Raw genomic sequence first — 16826 nt, 5'->3', positions numbered from 1 at the left:
GAAAATTGTATTCTAAATATGGGTTTTACAGTGTGAGGAATCAAGATTTAATTTGGAAAAAAACCTAGCTTATATCAATATTGCAATATTGCAAAAATATGTAAATAATTAGTAATATTATCTCACATTTTAAACCTGCTTACCAATCACTTTAAGTTTTCCACTTGTTTTATTTTCTCCAGCTACAAACGTATATTCTCCTTCTTCATCTTTCATCATGTTCAGCACTTTCAGTTTATATATTTTCCCGTGTGCTTCTATCTTGTACTTAGCACTAGGTGCCAGCTCTTCATTCTTAAAGATCCATGAAACATCAATGCCAGCATGCGACAGCTCAACCTCAAGGGTGACATTTTGAGTTTCTGTGCAAGAGGTATCCTTTAAGCCTCTAATGATTTTAATTTCTTGAAAATACAAAAAAAGTATCAATTAGTAAAGCAGGTATACACTACAACCCATCTTAATACATGCCAGTTTTCTATATTGACCTATAGATCCTGTAATTAAGGTGCACATACTTTCAACTGTAAGGTTGCAGCTGGTTTCAACTTTGCCAATCTGTAGTTTGTAGCTTCCTTCATCTGATGCATAGGATTTAGTAAGTACCAGGCGTTGTTTATTTCCTTTGCATATAGCTTGCACACGGTCATCAGGTTTTATCAGTTGGTCATTGAGGTACCATTTGGCAGAAGTCACATCTGGAACTGAAACTTTACATTCAAGGACAGCTTTTGTGCCTTCAATAGTATCCACATCCTTGAGAGGAGTCACTATATCAACACCTGTCAAATAAAAATTTCACGGACAGTTAACAACAACTTTAAACCAGTATATATTATGAGATATATAATATTAATATATAAATAAAAATGTACACCTACTATAAACTGATAAGCGTCCAGATGTTGAAAGTAAGAGATTGGGAATATTGAAAGAATAAGTGCCACCATCATCTGTTGTTACATCTTCGATCAGCAGCATGTGTGATTGTTTATCAATCACAATGTGAACACGATCACTGGAGTGAATTACATGGCCATCCTTCATCCAAACACCTTCAACATTTTCTAGAGACAGTTTAACTTCCAGCTGTACAATGTCCCCTTCACAAACCTTCTGATCAGAAAGTCCTTGGAAAATAGTAATGGGGCGGGCTATGTATCACATGCAAAAAAAATATAAAATAAAAAAGGAAATGCAAATAAGCAAAAGCACTGAAACATAATGGTATATAACTGGATGAAATTATATGTAATTATAAAATCTTACGCTTCATCTTCAGTTTGCAGCTTGTCTTTTTCCCAGCTACAACAAAACTATATTCTCCTTGGTCCTTTTTATTTACGTCTTTAACAGTAAGAATATGGCGGCCACGTCGCGATGTAATTGCATATTTATTGCTAGCTTTGAGTTCAACATCACCACGATACCACTTCCCTTCTGCATCTTCAAGGGAAATTGTGCATTCTAATTCACCTGAGAAGGATTCTGGCACTTCTATATCCTCAAGTTCTTTAATGAACTCAATAGGAGTACCTTAATATAAAGTAAAAATATAAATACAATCATAACTCTATAGGACAATAGCTTATAAAATGGCTGTACAAAACTTCTGCTGTACAACCTTCATTTCACTTTCCTACCCAATGAGTTTCAAAACTAGATTCAAACTGGTATTAAACAGCAAAACTAATTATTTTCAGCCATTTTGTAAAACATTTAAAAGTGGTTTCAGACTAATTGCAAACAAGTTAACTAGCCTGTACTTTACATTAAAACATACTTACATTGTAAAATTATATGTACAACAAAATATATAAAAATTAATTATATTAGTGATAAATAGAAATTATATAACAGACAACATACAGTTAATCTTACCTTCAACAATAAGTTTAGCTGTCGTTTTAACAGACTCATCTTCTGCTAATACGCAGCTGTAGTCTTCAGCATCATGCATGCCAATTGTTAGAACAGAAAGAAAGTGGACCTTCCTATCAGAGTGCATCCTGTATTTATCACCAGAATGAATCACAATGCCATTCTTAAACCATTTTACTTTAACAAATGGCTCGGAGGTTTCACATTCAAAGGTTGCCATGGTGTCCTTTTCCTTTGCAGTTACATCTTGTAGTTCTTGTGTGAAATGTATCAACTGTTTGGCTACAAAATATAAATTAGGTAAGTTAATAAAAGGCTAAATTTAGAAATCTTACTACTACTACTACTTATCATTTCTATAGCGCTACTAGACGTTCGCAGCGCTGTACACTTGAACATGAAGAGGCAGTCCCTGCTCAACAGAACTTACAATCTAATTAGGACAGACAAACAGGACAAACAAGAGATAAGGGAATATTAAAGTGAGGATGATTTCTGCTTCCTCATTACCCCCAATAATAACTGCTGCCTCGAGCCCCAACTGAAAATGTTACCAGTCTGCTGTATATAGATTCTGTTGTCTATATAATTTCTGAGTAGTATATTTGAAAATTTTTGTATTGCCTCACAGAATCTGGAAATTGAGGAATTCTCTGGTGCTGTTACTGAGGTGACACTAGAATTTAAATAGATATTTGTTTGGTTGTATGATATATAAGAAATCTGGGTCTGATGTGTTGCATCCAGCTTTCAATATGGAATAGGCAAATCCATACTAAACTTACATTTAAACAATGAAAATGCATTGTTCAGTTGTAAATGTTAGTGTTTGGTGTGTACATACATGAATTTGTTCATGTATGTACATACATGAATTTGTTCAGAACCCTTATTGTAGTATTTCTTTTGTTTCACTACTAATTTCAATCTTTATAATATACTCCATTGCTCTAAACTGGCAGATGGCAGGCACAGAACCCCTTCTTGAGTTTGAAGATTACAAAGATGCTCCGAAACCAGTTGGTACTGCTAAACTGAGTGCCTCCCTCTGAGATGTAATGAAGAAAAGCTTGCGAGTCCATTAGGGACAGTGCAAGTACTTGTACAAATGTATGTACACCGCCTCGACTAATGCTCGAAAGAGGCAGTATATCAAATTAATAAACTATAAACGATAATAGAAGACCTGCCCATTAAGGGGCTAAGGAAATAAAGGTTCTAAGGCTCCAACTACCGAAGTTGCCATCGAAGCCCACTCCAGCCTATCCAAATCTGTCTTGTCATTTGTGGTACATAGACCATAAAAGTCTGCCTGGCATTGTCCTCACTACAAAATTACTGGAATTTTCGTCGAAGCCCTCTCCAGCCCATTCAAACTTCACTGCCATATACAGGACCCAGACCGTACAAACTTGCTCAGCATCAGCAAGTGTTTGATGTGGAAGAGTAAAGACTTCATATTATGTCTGTTTTTGCACAGTGAGCATCCTATAATATTCAGGATTTTCTACATGGCATTGCCCACAATCTGCATTTTTAGAACAACAGTGACAAACTTTCATGCTTTTTAATTTTCTCATATTAACTTTCTTCACACATATAAGTTTATAAAACTAACTTCTTTCATAAAGTTTGTGTGCTAATTCTTCATTTCTGTATCTTGCTGTAGTTCTTTCTTACAAAATTACATTGATTTTGCATCAGTATCCTCTCTCCTCTTTTGTTTAGAACAATTGAGCCATTGGACCAATTGACTTTTAGAACAACTGACCCATTAGCCGCTGGCTATTTTAACCAATTGCCATCAGACCAATTGTCCATTAGACAAACTGTCATTAGACTAAAGGTCGGGGACCCAACAGAAAGTTGAATTAACAAGTTAAGTGCCTTATATTACAGGACTTATGTTTGCAAATAAATTTGTTTTCTTTTTGACCACATACTAATGATAAAACTGGAAGGTTTTTTGCCTATGATTATCAAAGTATGAGTAACTGACAAGTCATAAGTCATATGCTAAGGTTAGCGCATGGCTCTAACACAAAATTCTATATTGGCCCCCAAGGGAATAACATGCCTCTTTTAACATCGGTTAAATGGAAAACTAATGTACTATTTTACTGTAATACATATTAATTTAAGTACCATGGGCTACATAATAATGCATCGGGCTTCTAGTATGTGGTCCGATGCTCCCAAGCCTATCTTAAAGGGGCCAGAGCTGTAGTAACATAAAATGTGGTCTCTCCTCCCCTCCTCCTCTTCCCCCCAGCAAATATTACTGAACTGACCCCACCACCCCACTTCCACCATAGACCCTTCCACCACCACCAGGACAACCTCAGCTAATCCTTGGTGGCCTAGTAGAATGGGGCAGGAGTGATGCCTAGTTGCTTCTATCCCATGCAGCTTCAGGTTCAAAATGGCTACTGTCAACCCCTAGAGGTAACCTGTGGTACTCCTGCTAAGGGTCAAGTTGCCATATAAGGCCACCCCACCCTTCATGCCTTATCCTCCTACAGGCATCACTGATCCCCACTCCCAGAAAGCATCATTTAACCCCCCCCCCCCCTATACACACATACATAACCCCTCTGGTTCCTGGTATCTAGGGGGCTAAGGGTAGGATTGATACCCAGTGACTCCTGCCTGTTCTGGCTCCAAAAACAACATTAGGTGACCCTAGTGGTTATCTTGCCTTACTAATGATAGAAGTCAAGTTTCCAAGTAAGGGAAAAGGTCTGGGGGAATTTCTTTTTGCAAATCCCATGGCACCAGTGCCACAAGGATTTCTTACCCCACATATTTGGCAGCTGCAAAATACATGGAACAAAGCATGAAGTATATATGGGGATTTCAAAATGAAATCCCCATATATACTTCCTTTTCTCCAGAAGGAAAATTGGACCCTTACTTTTATCTGCATACAGAATGAAGCAGTTTTCAAACAGCTTTTATTATTATCTGTTTAAATCCTTTTGAAAAAGCCCCCTGCCCCCCACACACACACAAATTGTAACATTTTGGAACAGGATTAACCCTGGGTCAACAACGTAATAAAAAACAACATTCTCTAAAAATTCATATTACCTTGCACCAACAAAAACGCATGGCTTGAGGTTTCACCAGCTACATTGCTTGCTTTCACCATGATACTGGCAGAGTCATCAGCAGTTACATCTCTTATAACAAGTTCACAAACATTATCCTCAGGCCAATACCAGTACATGCGATCAGTCCTCTCAACTTTTACTCCATTTTTGTACCACTGGCATTCGGGGTCTGGTTTTCCTACCACTCTTAGACGGAAGTGAGCCTCATCTCCTTCTGCTACTGTTTGACTCTGAATTCGTTCAAAAATCTTGGGAGCCTCCATACTTGGGGAAAGCCCGATTCTGTCTGGTTTAAAAGATGGAATAGTTATTTGGCCTTCTTCAAGGAGAATTTTCTTTTGCTCCTCAGTTAATTCTTTGGTCCAATGAAGAAGTTCTTCCTTCTTCTTTCTCAGCATTTCTTCATAGGCTTCATCTCTTTTACGGGTCTTAAGCTCAACTGCAGTAATAGCTTCATAGTATCCCTCTTCTGTTCTACGTTTGAATTTACTGCGGAGCTCTTCAGTTTCTTCAGATACTTTCTCATGAGTTATTCTTTCAGCTCGCTTCAGTTTCACAAGTTCTTTATGTTTTACTTCAGTTGGTCTTTCTACTTTAACAACTTCAAATGATGGTTTGCCAGGCTCTGATATTCCATATTCAGGCCTGGGTTCATGAGTTCGGCGAAGAACAGACCTAAAGTCTTCTCGCTGCTGAATCTCCAGTTTCACTTTATGTTCAATTACACCTTCTGGATTTTCTGCTGTGATTTTAACTTCTCCTGAATCATAGGATTTACAGTCAACAATATCCAAGTAATATATCCCATCATATCGAAGTCTAAATCGTTTGCTTTTACGGATGAGCTGTCCATTGAGATACCAATTGACTTTTGGCTGAGGATAACCAGTGACACGGCAACGGAACCGTGCTGTTTCATTTTCAAGTACTCGTGCTGGCTCAGGGAATAATACAATTTCTGGTTTTTGCTTTTCTTTTACTTCTTCAGTAACACCAATAACTGCACCTTCATGGGCCATTCGTTCTAGCTCCTCAATTTGTTGCAATCCCCTTCTGCCTTCAGGCAATTGAGATTCTTCAACAAGACTTTTCTCATCTTTAACTATAAGTGTCGCTGATGTGTGGTCAGTGCCATATTTATTAGTAGCTCTGCAAGTGATAACACCACTATCCCTAGGATATGCTACCTGATAGTCAAGACTGCAGTAGCCAAATTCATTAATCATGCGAAGTCTATTTGCAGCTTCTAGTGGTTTACCATCATGAAGCCATTCAACAACCATTGTTGGGTCTCCAATTGGTGTAAGTCTGCACTCAAAGTGTGATGGCCCAAAACGTTTTAGCCTAACTGAAGTGAGCTTTTTCTTAAAGAATGGCTTCTGTTGTTTCTCTTTATCATAAAGATCACCCTCTTCCCATTGCTCTTGACCATAACGCAGATGTAAAGGTTCTAGCTCTGGAGCTGCAATCTCTTTAGCTCTATATGTTCCTTTTGGAATGATTAATCTTCTTTCTGGCTCAGGTTCTGCAAATTCAGCTTCAACATTTACTTTGCATCTTGTAGTATCACGTCCAGCTTTATTAATAGCAGTTGCAGTGTACCATGCAGCATCACGGAGAGTTGTAGAGTCAATTTTCAGTGCAGCTTCTCCTTTTGCACCCTCAATTCTAAAACAAACCAAGAGCATATATAAGCATAAAAAGTATGAAATGTTTAACATTTTTAATTTTTTACATAATTTTGTTTCACCAAGAATACTTACTTTATATTTGGGAACTTATGAGGTACAATAATGTCACTGTTCTTCAACCAGACAATGTCAGGATCAGGATTACCCAAAGCTTTTACTGCCATTGTAAGTTTGGAACGTTCTTTCACATTTACATTCTTTAGTTTTTCCACAAACTGTGGCTTCAAGAGGTGTTCCCTAGCTAAAAGAGCAAAATAATAGACAAATGTTTACATGCATATTATATTTTCTTAAACAGTATGATGCAATAGAAGTTTGTGTCAAAACCTGTCCATACCTTCCACATGTAGGGTCATTGAAACGGAGGCTTTGCCTGCCCTGTTCTGGGCAATAACAGTCCATTCTCCAGAATCATTGGGCATAGCTGGAACTATGATTAGTGATTGTGTACCATCTTCTTTAATCACGATTTTATGTGTGTAGTCATTAACAACTTGTTGACCTGTTTAGAGAAAGCATATTATATGTTGAAATAGTTAATATACTGGGAAACAAAATAAAAATTTATTTGATTCACTGTGTCATGTTTTTTCTTTACCATTGTGAAACCAGAATGTTTCAGGCATAGGTCGTCCAACAACTTTTAAGTCAAATCTTGCAGTTTGTCCCTCAGCACATTTAAAAGATGCAGGCTTCATCACGAAGACTGGTTTGTACAGTCTTTCAAGTTGTGCCTCATCAGTTTCTTCCAGCCTACGTGCAGGGGAACGTACAGGGGAACGTCCAGGGGAACGTGCTGGAGACAAACTTGGGGAACGTGGGGAAACAGATCTGCAAAAGAGTAAAGTGAAATGGGTTGTGGGTTACAATAACGTATCCAATGTCTTCTGTTTTTGTGCCATCTGAAAATATCTGTAAATTTTAAATATGAGGCAGTAAGGTGCCTCTAAAAAAAAAGTAAAATGCATGATTTAGATCAATTAGGTTCCATCAGTAAAAAGCATTTGGGTTGATATTCAAAAGACCTCATCCAGGTAACTTTAGGAGTTAACATAAAAGCACAGAGATTGCCATAACATCCATTAAGCCCAGTATCCTGTTTCTAATAGTGGCCAATTCAGGTCACAAGTAACTGACAGGTCCCCATAAAGTAGTAAGATTCCATGCTGTTCACCCCCAGTGGCTTTCCCCCAAATGTAATTTAATAACAGTTTATAGACTTCTTTCTGAATAATCGCATTAGCACACGTTACATGTAAAAAGTTAATGAGGGAATATTCACCACCTCCTATTTAGGATTAACTCTGCAGTAACCAGTTAGTGCGAAGTAATCCGAACATGCTAGCTGGCTAACACTTCCATTTCCATTCTCCACTCATGATACACTCCCTCCAAACATTACTATTTAAAAATGTTAATGCACAGTTAGCAAACAGAAAAGGGGAAAATATAGCCTATTTTCTCATGCTAAATGCATTCCAAGAGCCTAAAACAGTTTTGTAAAAGGGCATTTTAAAGACCTAAAAGGGGGTCATGCCAATTATCTATTTCTAAGAAAAGATGAATATTTTAAATGTTATTCTGGGGGCCCTTTTTACTAAGGTGTGCTGGCATTTTTAGCGTGCACTAAACACTACAGACACTCATATATTCATATGGGTATCTCTAATGTTAGCACGCGCTAAAAACGCCAGCATACCTATAGCGTGGCTTAGTAAACAGGGTCTTGGGTTTGTAAAGGACACCCCTGGAAGTCAAATAGCAGAAAATTGGACAATATTGAGCAATACTATGGCTCTGTCAATTTATTTGTACTGTATATCTATATTTTATCTATTATATTGTATTATCTGCTTGTGATTCACAGAGGTCTGCTATTAGCAGGATAGATAGAATAAAATTGTGGACAAATAAATATTGGGGCAGTTAGGGCTGCCCAAGCTACAAGGTGGAAAATGTATTATAAACTTCATTATAACATGCATAAATCTCATTCTGCATTTTCAGTCCCCTACAGAGAAAGGCAGGAGACATGCACAGAACATACTTAATAAATGATTTCTAGGAGTACTAAGCGTAAGAAGAACAAACCACTTGAAAAACCTTAACACAGGATAGTAAGACTAGGAACGCTGGACACTGGAACTTTCACACACAAGGGGCTTATCCAAAAGTGCTCTCCACAGAGTGCATCCCCTCATCATTTATTCAATTACAGGAGACACAGCCTTCATAGTACCATTTCTGTGCTCATATAGGTGTCTATATTCCCTTCATATGTTACTTTCTCTCCTCTGTCCCTTTTTCCCCTGACTACATTCATCAGCTACCGTGAAAGGCAGTGTTCCTCCATTGCATCACTGCATGCAGTAAAAGAGGTGATCCCTTTTGTAAGATCAATTACATACACTGCCTCCTGTCTTGTTTAGGTGTTATAGCTTTCTGTTTTCTCTATTTTGATACCCCAATAACCCTCCAGAAGAAACATTCAGAACTCTATACCAATCACAGAAGGAGGAAAAACCTTTTATGGGGTCAATATTCAAAGCAATTTAAGCAGGCAGGAGAGACTTCTGCCCACTTAAATCACGCTCAGCAGGCCGGCCACCGACATTCAATGGCACTGAACCAGGCAGTGCCGCTGAATATTGGCTATAACTGCATACACTACAGCTGGGCAGTGGAGGGGCGTTTCAGGGGCAGAGTCAGGGAGGAACCAGGAGGGATGCATGTACCAGAAATATTCAGTGCTGCTGCCCGCACAGCTATGCGACCAGGTAGGACCACACAAAAGGCTGTCCTATCTATGGTCATTTAGCTATGATTATGTATTATTTGCTTTTTTTTTTGCTATGTTATTTTGTAATATATTATCAGATAGTGTTGGTGTGAAATTTGTTACCAATACAGATCCATGTTTTGCAGAATTATTTTATTATTTGAAAGGAAATTAAAATCCATTTTTTAAAGACATATCTTTCTTAATGTAATTATAATATTGTGGTAATTTTTATTTTCTGTAAATTTCCAGATTTTTTTTATCCGGTTATCTTGGATTTGTAATCCATCTTGAACTATATTTGGTATTACAGAATAGAAGAACTGCATAGCAAAGCATATAGCACTATTTTTTTTTTTTGCTTATTCAACAGGTACTGAGTATGGGTTTCACCCATAGAAAGGGACAATCCAAACTGAAAATAGATTAGATAGACAGATAAAAAGTCTGGTAAGCTACTTTTAAAAAGACAAACTCAATGATCTGGCAGAGAAACGACTCTGAAACAGGACCTTTTAAACTCTACTTCCTGACGATTTTTTCATAAGCAATTCTAATGGCATATGAAATAATGAAAAGAAAGAAGGTTGCATGGCACAGCAACCATGATTTTGTGTGGGAAGAAAAGAATCCACAGAAAGTGCCTGCAGTTACAAGGCAAAAAAGGGAAGCAGTTTTACCCTGAATGGCTCCAGTGCTATGCCGAACAAACCCTTTTATCATTCAATATTAAGAGAAACCTACTACACAGCTCCTATTCATAGAAAAAGGAAGATGAATTAAGCCTATGATGCCAGATTCAGCGAATGGCGTTCAAATTTAGACATTGGGAAAACTCTGTGCTAAGCGCTATTCTAGAAAGGGCACACAGGCCAGATCGTCCTTTATAGAATAGCGCTTAGAGTGTATTCAAGTGCCAAACTTTGGGCTTGAGGACTTACGTCATCTTAAACCTGGTGTAAAACCTGGAATGCAAGTTGGGCATGTAACCCTGGTATTCTATAACACTGCACCTAAATATATGGAATGCCCCTGACCCGCCCATACCCCTCCCATGTCCATGCCCTCTTTTGGGTTGCAAGCAAGACATTTTGGGTACATGATATTATAGAACAGTGATAAATGCTAGATGCATGTGTAAATCTAAATTAGTGCCAATTAACTCCAACTAACATCAATAATTGGTTGTTAGCACCCAATTGACTAATTAGTTTACACAAACAACTGGGGTGTGCACCCAAATTTGGGTGCCCAACTTTAGGTGACCTATACAGAATCTGGGGGATGGATTATATGCTATTTTCCAATAATTATATATTGTGAATACACTATTTCCCAATAATTACCTACTGCATGTGGCAAACCAAAGTAAACCTACCGGATTCTTTTCATGGTATCTGGCACAGGGATGTAACCGACTGGAGCAGTGGGTTCAATGTATAACTTCCCTGAGCAAATGGCATTCCCTTTAATGTTACTGGCAAATACAGTATAAATTCCTTCGTCTTCAGGTAGCAGAACTGGTATGCGAAGACTAGCTCTACCATCATGTAAAACTTCCATCTGGTAACGTCCTTCAGGCTTAATACGTTTACCATCCTTGTACCAGGCAATCTAGATAAGAGGGGAAAAAATTCATATTAGCATCAACTAGTGAAAAAAAAGGTTAATAGAAACATAGAAACATGACGGCAGATAAGGGCCAAATGGCCCATCCAGTTTGCCCTTCCACAGTATGCCATACTTTAACTTTTCCTTTATCTTGGTACTACTTCACATTTTCCAGTTGATCCTTGTTAGGGTCCTTGATTATCTTATGTTAGGATCATCACAGTTATACTTAAAATAAACCCCAGAAACATTAAGCTCTACATTTTCTAACAGTTATATAAAGTTTCTAGCAGTTATATAAAGCATGATGTTAATCATCATCCACTGTGAAGCAGTTGTGAATGTGGATAAGTAATCCTGAAGCAGAGACTGAAATAATTTTCCTGAAACATGGAACTGTGTTGGGCACCTTCTGGAATAACTTTATACAGCCATGAAACAGAATATGGAATGCTTCAAATCAGAAAAATAAGTTGTTTCAACAGTATGTGAAGAGTACATATAAAAAATGGTTTCTGCCAGGTACTTGTAACCTGGATTAGCCACTGTTAGAAGTAGGATACTGGGCTAGATGGACCATTGGTCTGACCCTGTATGGCTATTCTTATGTTCTTATGGTTGATTAGATGGGCCAAAATGATAGCACTTTCTGTTAACATTAATTAAATCATCAAGTCATCAAGACTTATTGCTGATGGTTCATCATTTTATATGTTTGTTTGTGTGTGTGTGTGTTTATTGCTCTGATATACATTTATGTTACAGTGGATTTATTGAATAATTTACAGTAAATACGTCATTTTAACCATGCATCTAAGTGTCATTCTCTGCCCCCATCCCTCCTCCTTGATATGTCTAGAAATATATCACATAAAAGTAGGCCCCGGGCAGTAATTATGAATTTGTTGTGCACTGAAAACACATGGTAGAAAATATTTTCTATTTTCTACCATGTGGTGCTTACCCAGCAGTAAATGGCAGTGAGAATACGCTGCATGCCTACTGCCCGGGTAGCATTTGAGACCTTACCGCTAAATCAATGGGTGGTGGTAAGGTCTCAGGCAGAAAATGGATGCGCACTAGTTTTTATTTTGCCACACATTCATTTTCCAGCCTCTTATAAAAAGGCCCTTTTTCCAGCACAGGGTAAAAATTGGCCCGGCGTGTGCCCAAAAGATGTGCTTGAACGGCACAGGCCACTTTTTGCCGCGGCTTAGTAAAAGGGTCCCTGTGTGAATGGTTTTCAGACTGTGGGTCAGGACCCAAAATGGGGCCACATCATTGGTGGAAAAGGTCACAGAAACATGGTGCCCCCCCAAACCTGGAGGGCTGTGAATCAGTGATTGTTCACAGGTCCTGTCCTCTCATTCGGTGGGGGCTACCTGAGTGCACACTGACAAGTAGGTCCCTGTGCTGGTTGCTGCTACTGCTGCCACCACTGCTGAGGTTGCTTTCACGGTTTGAATGTAGCGGAAGGAAGAAGTGGAAGAGAGAGGGGAGAGGGGGAAAGTCAAAATTTGCTATTTTGTTTTCATTGTCATCTAGGGTCACATGAATTTTTGTGTGTTAACATGGGGTCATGCTTGATAAAGGTTGGGAAAGTACTGAACTGATTTTTGAGCATCTACTTTTATGCATGCACGTGTGGGACAATTTTATAATTTAATCACTTGGATTTTGCTCACCTTTTTCAGTAGTAGATCAAAGTGAGTTATATTCATTAGGTATTTCCTTGTCCTTGGAGGTCTCACAATCTAATTTTTGTACTTGAGGCAATGGAAGGTTAAGTGACTTGCCCAAGATCACAAGGAGCAGCAGTTAGATTTGAACTGGGCACCCCCAGATGTAAAGCTTGGTGCTCTAACCACTAGTCACTTATTTGCATGTGGAAAACACTGCTGTAAGTCATTCATAACATTACTGTCTACAGCACTAGCAACAGGTTGCTCAAAATGTCAGTATCCTTGTTTCTTTGTTATATTGTGTCCTACCTTGATCTTATTCAAAGGGTTTAGTAGCTTTCTATAGTGTTTAGGATAAAATATGTCCACCTTTCATTATGGCCATCAGTGCTCTAGGGGTAAAATTCACCTGAGCACCAAACCCTGGATTCCATAGTTGGGTGTCAATAATTGGGCACTAATCAGCACTAATTTGGATTTGTACGCACATCTTGCTATGCACTATTCTATAACAATGTACACCCAAATCCCATGGCATGCAACTCAAAAGGGGTGTGGCCATGAGAGGTATATAGGTGGATTGGGGTGTTCTTAAAATTTACACACAGTGTTATAGAATACTGGGGATATGAACCCAAATTGGGCTCTGGGAATTACACCTGGTTTCAGCAGTGCAAATTTTGGCACCTAAATGTGCACACTGAAATCAGCATGCAATTCTATAATGTGCGTTCATCTTTGGGTGCCCAATATAGAACCGTGTTGTCAATATTTTTTGGCGCTACATCTAGCCACAATTGTGTAAATTTATGCAGATTTTCAGTCAGAGAATATATTCAGCTGTGAGTGTTGAAAATGCTGGCATAACTTTATATAGATAAATTATCTACATAAAGTTATTCCTGCCATTTCAACATTAACCGCTGAAGTTGTCCATGCAGCCATTGAATATTGCCTTTATGGGAGCAATCTTAAAAAGGTTTTCCATGTGTAAAGGCTGTTTTACCTGTGGAAATAGAATTTTTTATTGTTTCAACATATTTATTGAAACTTTATAACAAGAATAAGAATAATGTCAACCAAAAACAACAACAACTCCAAAAATAAAGAGAAATATTGCAAACAATATTGCAAGGCTGTAACCTGGGACAATAAAAAGAAATGTTCACAATCACTATGCATTGTATACATCCAGCGATTTCCATTTATCTATTCTTGCTGAAGGACAGCACTTTACTTGGACATTTTATTACACTGCGGTAAAAGAGGGCCTGTGCAAGCGGCGGTGGTTGTTTTTGCCATGTGCCACGGCCCTTTTTACCGCCATGGGTGAAAATAGCCAAAAATGAAATGACTATGTGGTAAGTTTGCACTTGCCACGTTACCATTTCAGGGGGGAAAGCTTACCACCCATTGAGGTGGACGTAAGGGCTCCTACAGTAATTCAGCGGTAACCGAGTAGCATGCAACACTGCCCAATTACTGCTGGGTAAACCCCTGTGGAAATATTTTTAAAAGGGCCCCTTATAGAACCCTCATATCTGAGATATATAAATAAAAACATTCCACCACATATTCATATCTATCATTTTTATATTCTTCCAGTTATTGATGATAACATTTATGGCAACAGTTAACATAAAATTGAAGGAAGAGGCATCTTCCTTAGACAGGCAAGTTTCTAAAGCTTAAGGAGTAACCTAGTAGTTAGAACACTGAGTTTGACATTTAGAGGAGCCTGGTTCAAATTCCACTGTTGCTCCTTGTGATCTCGGGCAAGTCACTTAATCCTCCATTGCCTCAGGTACAAATTTAGATTGTGAGCTGGACAGGAAAATACCTAGTGTACCTGAATGTAACTCATCTTGAGCTAATACTGAAAAAGGTGTGAGCAAAATCCAAATAAATAAAAAATAAACTTCCAAAGCAGCATTTTCACAAAGAATTGTTTATGTATACCCAGAACCCCAGTGAGCCATTCCCACATTTTTAAGAAAAGGGCCTTTAGAAAATTACTCCACTGTATATGTATGTATAAGTATGAATGATTAACAAAACAGCACATATTATATACGCTGTGTGTAAGCATTCCCCAGGGCATAGTTGCAATGTACCAGTATGTTTCTATAAAATACATGAGTATACACACACTTTTACACCTGTTCTGCTATTAACATGAGGTAGCAACTTTTTTCTCTGTCAACTATAAATGTTTTGTGGTTACCATATGCTAATTTTGGCTATTCCTATGCAGTAACTTTAAAACCCATAACTTGACAACTACTACTACTACTACTACTTATCACTTCTATAGCGCTACAAGGCATACGCAGCGCTGTACAAACCTTTGGTAATGGGTATCCAGACATCTTGCAATGGAAAGTGACACCCATTCCCTCTAGGATTCTGTAGTTCTTTAAACGAACATCAAATCCAGATTCAATCGCATCAGCATCAGAAACATCTACTACCATTTCTTCACCATCTTCCTCAAGAAGTTCTTCTAAGGTAGTCTTAATGATTCTGTATTCAATTTCTTTTATAAGTCTTTCTTCAAATGATGTAATGTGATACTCCTATAAGTGTAAAGCAGATAAGAATACTGGTAAGAGGGCAACACCAGGTTGTGCATTTATTCAAACAAGACAAAGGAAACTAGCCAGCTAAAAACACAATTGTTGAATGAAAACTAAAAAGGTAATTTAGCTAAGGCAGTATTTTATAAGACTCTCAAATATTTAAAGGTACAACTTTCAAGGCTACTAAAGTCTTTTCCTTATGTACAGGATCCTCACAGTCCAGACTGTTTGCCCATCGCTATGAAACAATATCATTGGTTCCCTATAGAGCAAAGGATCACTTATAAGGCCTTTAGACTTGGTATCCCTGACTATCTCCCTTCTATAACTATTCCTTATTGCCCCTCCAGAACCCTCAGTTCATTAAATGATCACCAATTAGTTCTGCCTTCTCCAAAACATGGCCACTTGGAATCAATCCGTCACAGTGCATTCTTCTTCCTGCCTCCTCATACCTGGAACAACCTCCTCCTCTCTCTGTCTCTGCAGCAATTTCTCTTTTAAGGTTTTTAAAACTGAGCTGAAAACGTTGCTTTTCTGCTTAGTTTTAGGTGAAACAGTTTGTTGAAATTATCAGTGTTACCCTTCAAACCTGTCCTTCTTTTGTGTGTTTGCTTTACCTCTTTTAGGTAGGCCGGCGAGGGGCATGCCGAGCAGCCGCATATAATATGGTGGCTGCTGCCCGGCAGCTCCTGCGTCAGAGCGACCCTTCCTTTCCGGCTTCCCCATCGGCGATTGAGATGACGCGGCAGGAGACCCCCTTGCCGTTGGTTGGGAAGCCAGAAGGGGCAGGGCTACAGGGGAAAGCATAAAAGCTGCCAATGAGGGCTAGGGAGCCTCTTGTTGGCAGCGAGTGGCGCGGGAGTTTCAATCGCGGTTTTAGCCGGCTATCAGATCAGCTGATTTCCCTCCCTTTTTTAAAATTTTCTCAGTTTCTCACAAAAGCCGGCCATTTCCCTTTCCTTGTTCGCGATCGCGGTGTAGCGGTGTCGCGCCTTTTTCAAATTTTGCTTTTTCCACAGAGCCGGCCATCTCGCAATCATCACGGGCAGAGAGCGGTGCGGGAGTTTCCAACGTGGTTCCCCACACAGTAAAACCTGCTTTTCTTTGTTTTCCCTATCGCGTTACTAGCCGGCTATCTAATCAGCTGATTTCCCGGCCGCCTTTTATTTTGCCGCTTCTCCCATTTCCCTTTCCTGTGCCGCGGTGCCGCGCCCTTGGCATTAACGACCGGCGCAGCAGTACCGGGACACCCAATACCACGGTGAGCAGTTATGTACTAACGTTTTCTTGCACGCTCCTGCATGCCCTTCTCCATTTAACATTTCCTTCTTTTGCCACTCACCTCGGTTTTTCCTGCGTAGCCGGCTACTTCGCGCTACACGGTAGCCACGTTTTGGCCGTCTTTTGGAGAGGCCGGCCATTTTGTTTTCTTCACTCACCACGTGTTCCGATATTCTCGAGGGTAACGCTACCTCGAGCTGTTGAAA

General features: G+C 39.0%; 1 protein-coding gene across 1 annotated transcript in view; it reads right to left on the bottom strand.

Annotated features, from left to right (window-relative positions):
- The window catches only part of TTN (titin), a 470266-nt gene that overhangs the window by 394528 nt on the left and 58912 nt on the right, over nucleotides 1–16826 (bottom strand). Inside the window, exons 19-29 of the mRNA XM_030210848.1 lie at nucleotides 15103–15333; nucleotides 10843–11078; nucleotides 7284–7516; nucleotides 7023–7187; nucleotides 6758–6926; nucleotides 4972–6662; nucleotides 1882–2163; nucleotides 1270–1536; nucleotides 882–1154; nucleotides 519–782; nucleotides 144–404 (exon numbers count right to left, since the gene is read on the bottom strand). Coding sequence (XP_030066708.1) covers nucleotides 144–404; nucleotides 519–782; nucleotides 882–1154; nucleotides 1270–1536; nucleotides 1882–2163; nucleotides 4972–6662; nucleotides 6758–6926; nucleotides 7023–7187; nucleotides 7284–7516; nucleotides 10843–11078; nucleotides 15103–15333 — 4072 coding nt within the window. The remainder of the gene's footprint in view (nucleotides 1–143; nucleotides 405–518; nucleotides 783–881; nucleotides 1155–1269; nucleotides 1537–1881; nucleotides 2164–4971; nucleotides 6663–6757; nucleotides 6927–7022; nucleotides 7188–7283; nucleotides 7517–10842; nucleotides 11079–15102; nucleotides 15334–16826) is intronic.

This window comes from Microcaecilia unicolor, chromosome 7 (assembly GCF_901765095.1).
Source record: "Microcaecilia unicolor chromosome 7, aMicUni1.1, whole genome shotgun sequence".
NCBI classification, from domain to species: domain Eukaryota; kingdom Metazoa; phylum Chordata; class Amphibia; order Gymnophiona; family Siphonopidae; genus Microcaecilia; species Microcaecilia unicolor.
Note: the sequence above shows the minus strand (reverse complement) of the source record. Positions and strands in the feature narration are given on the sequence as shown.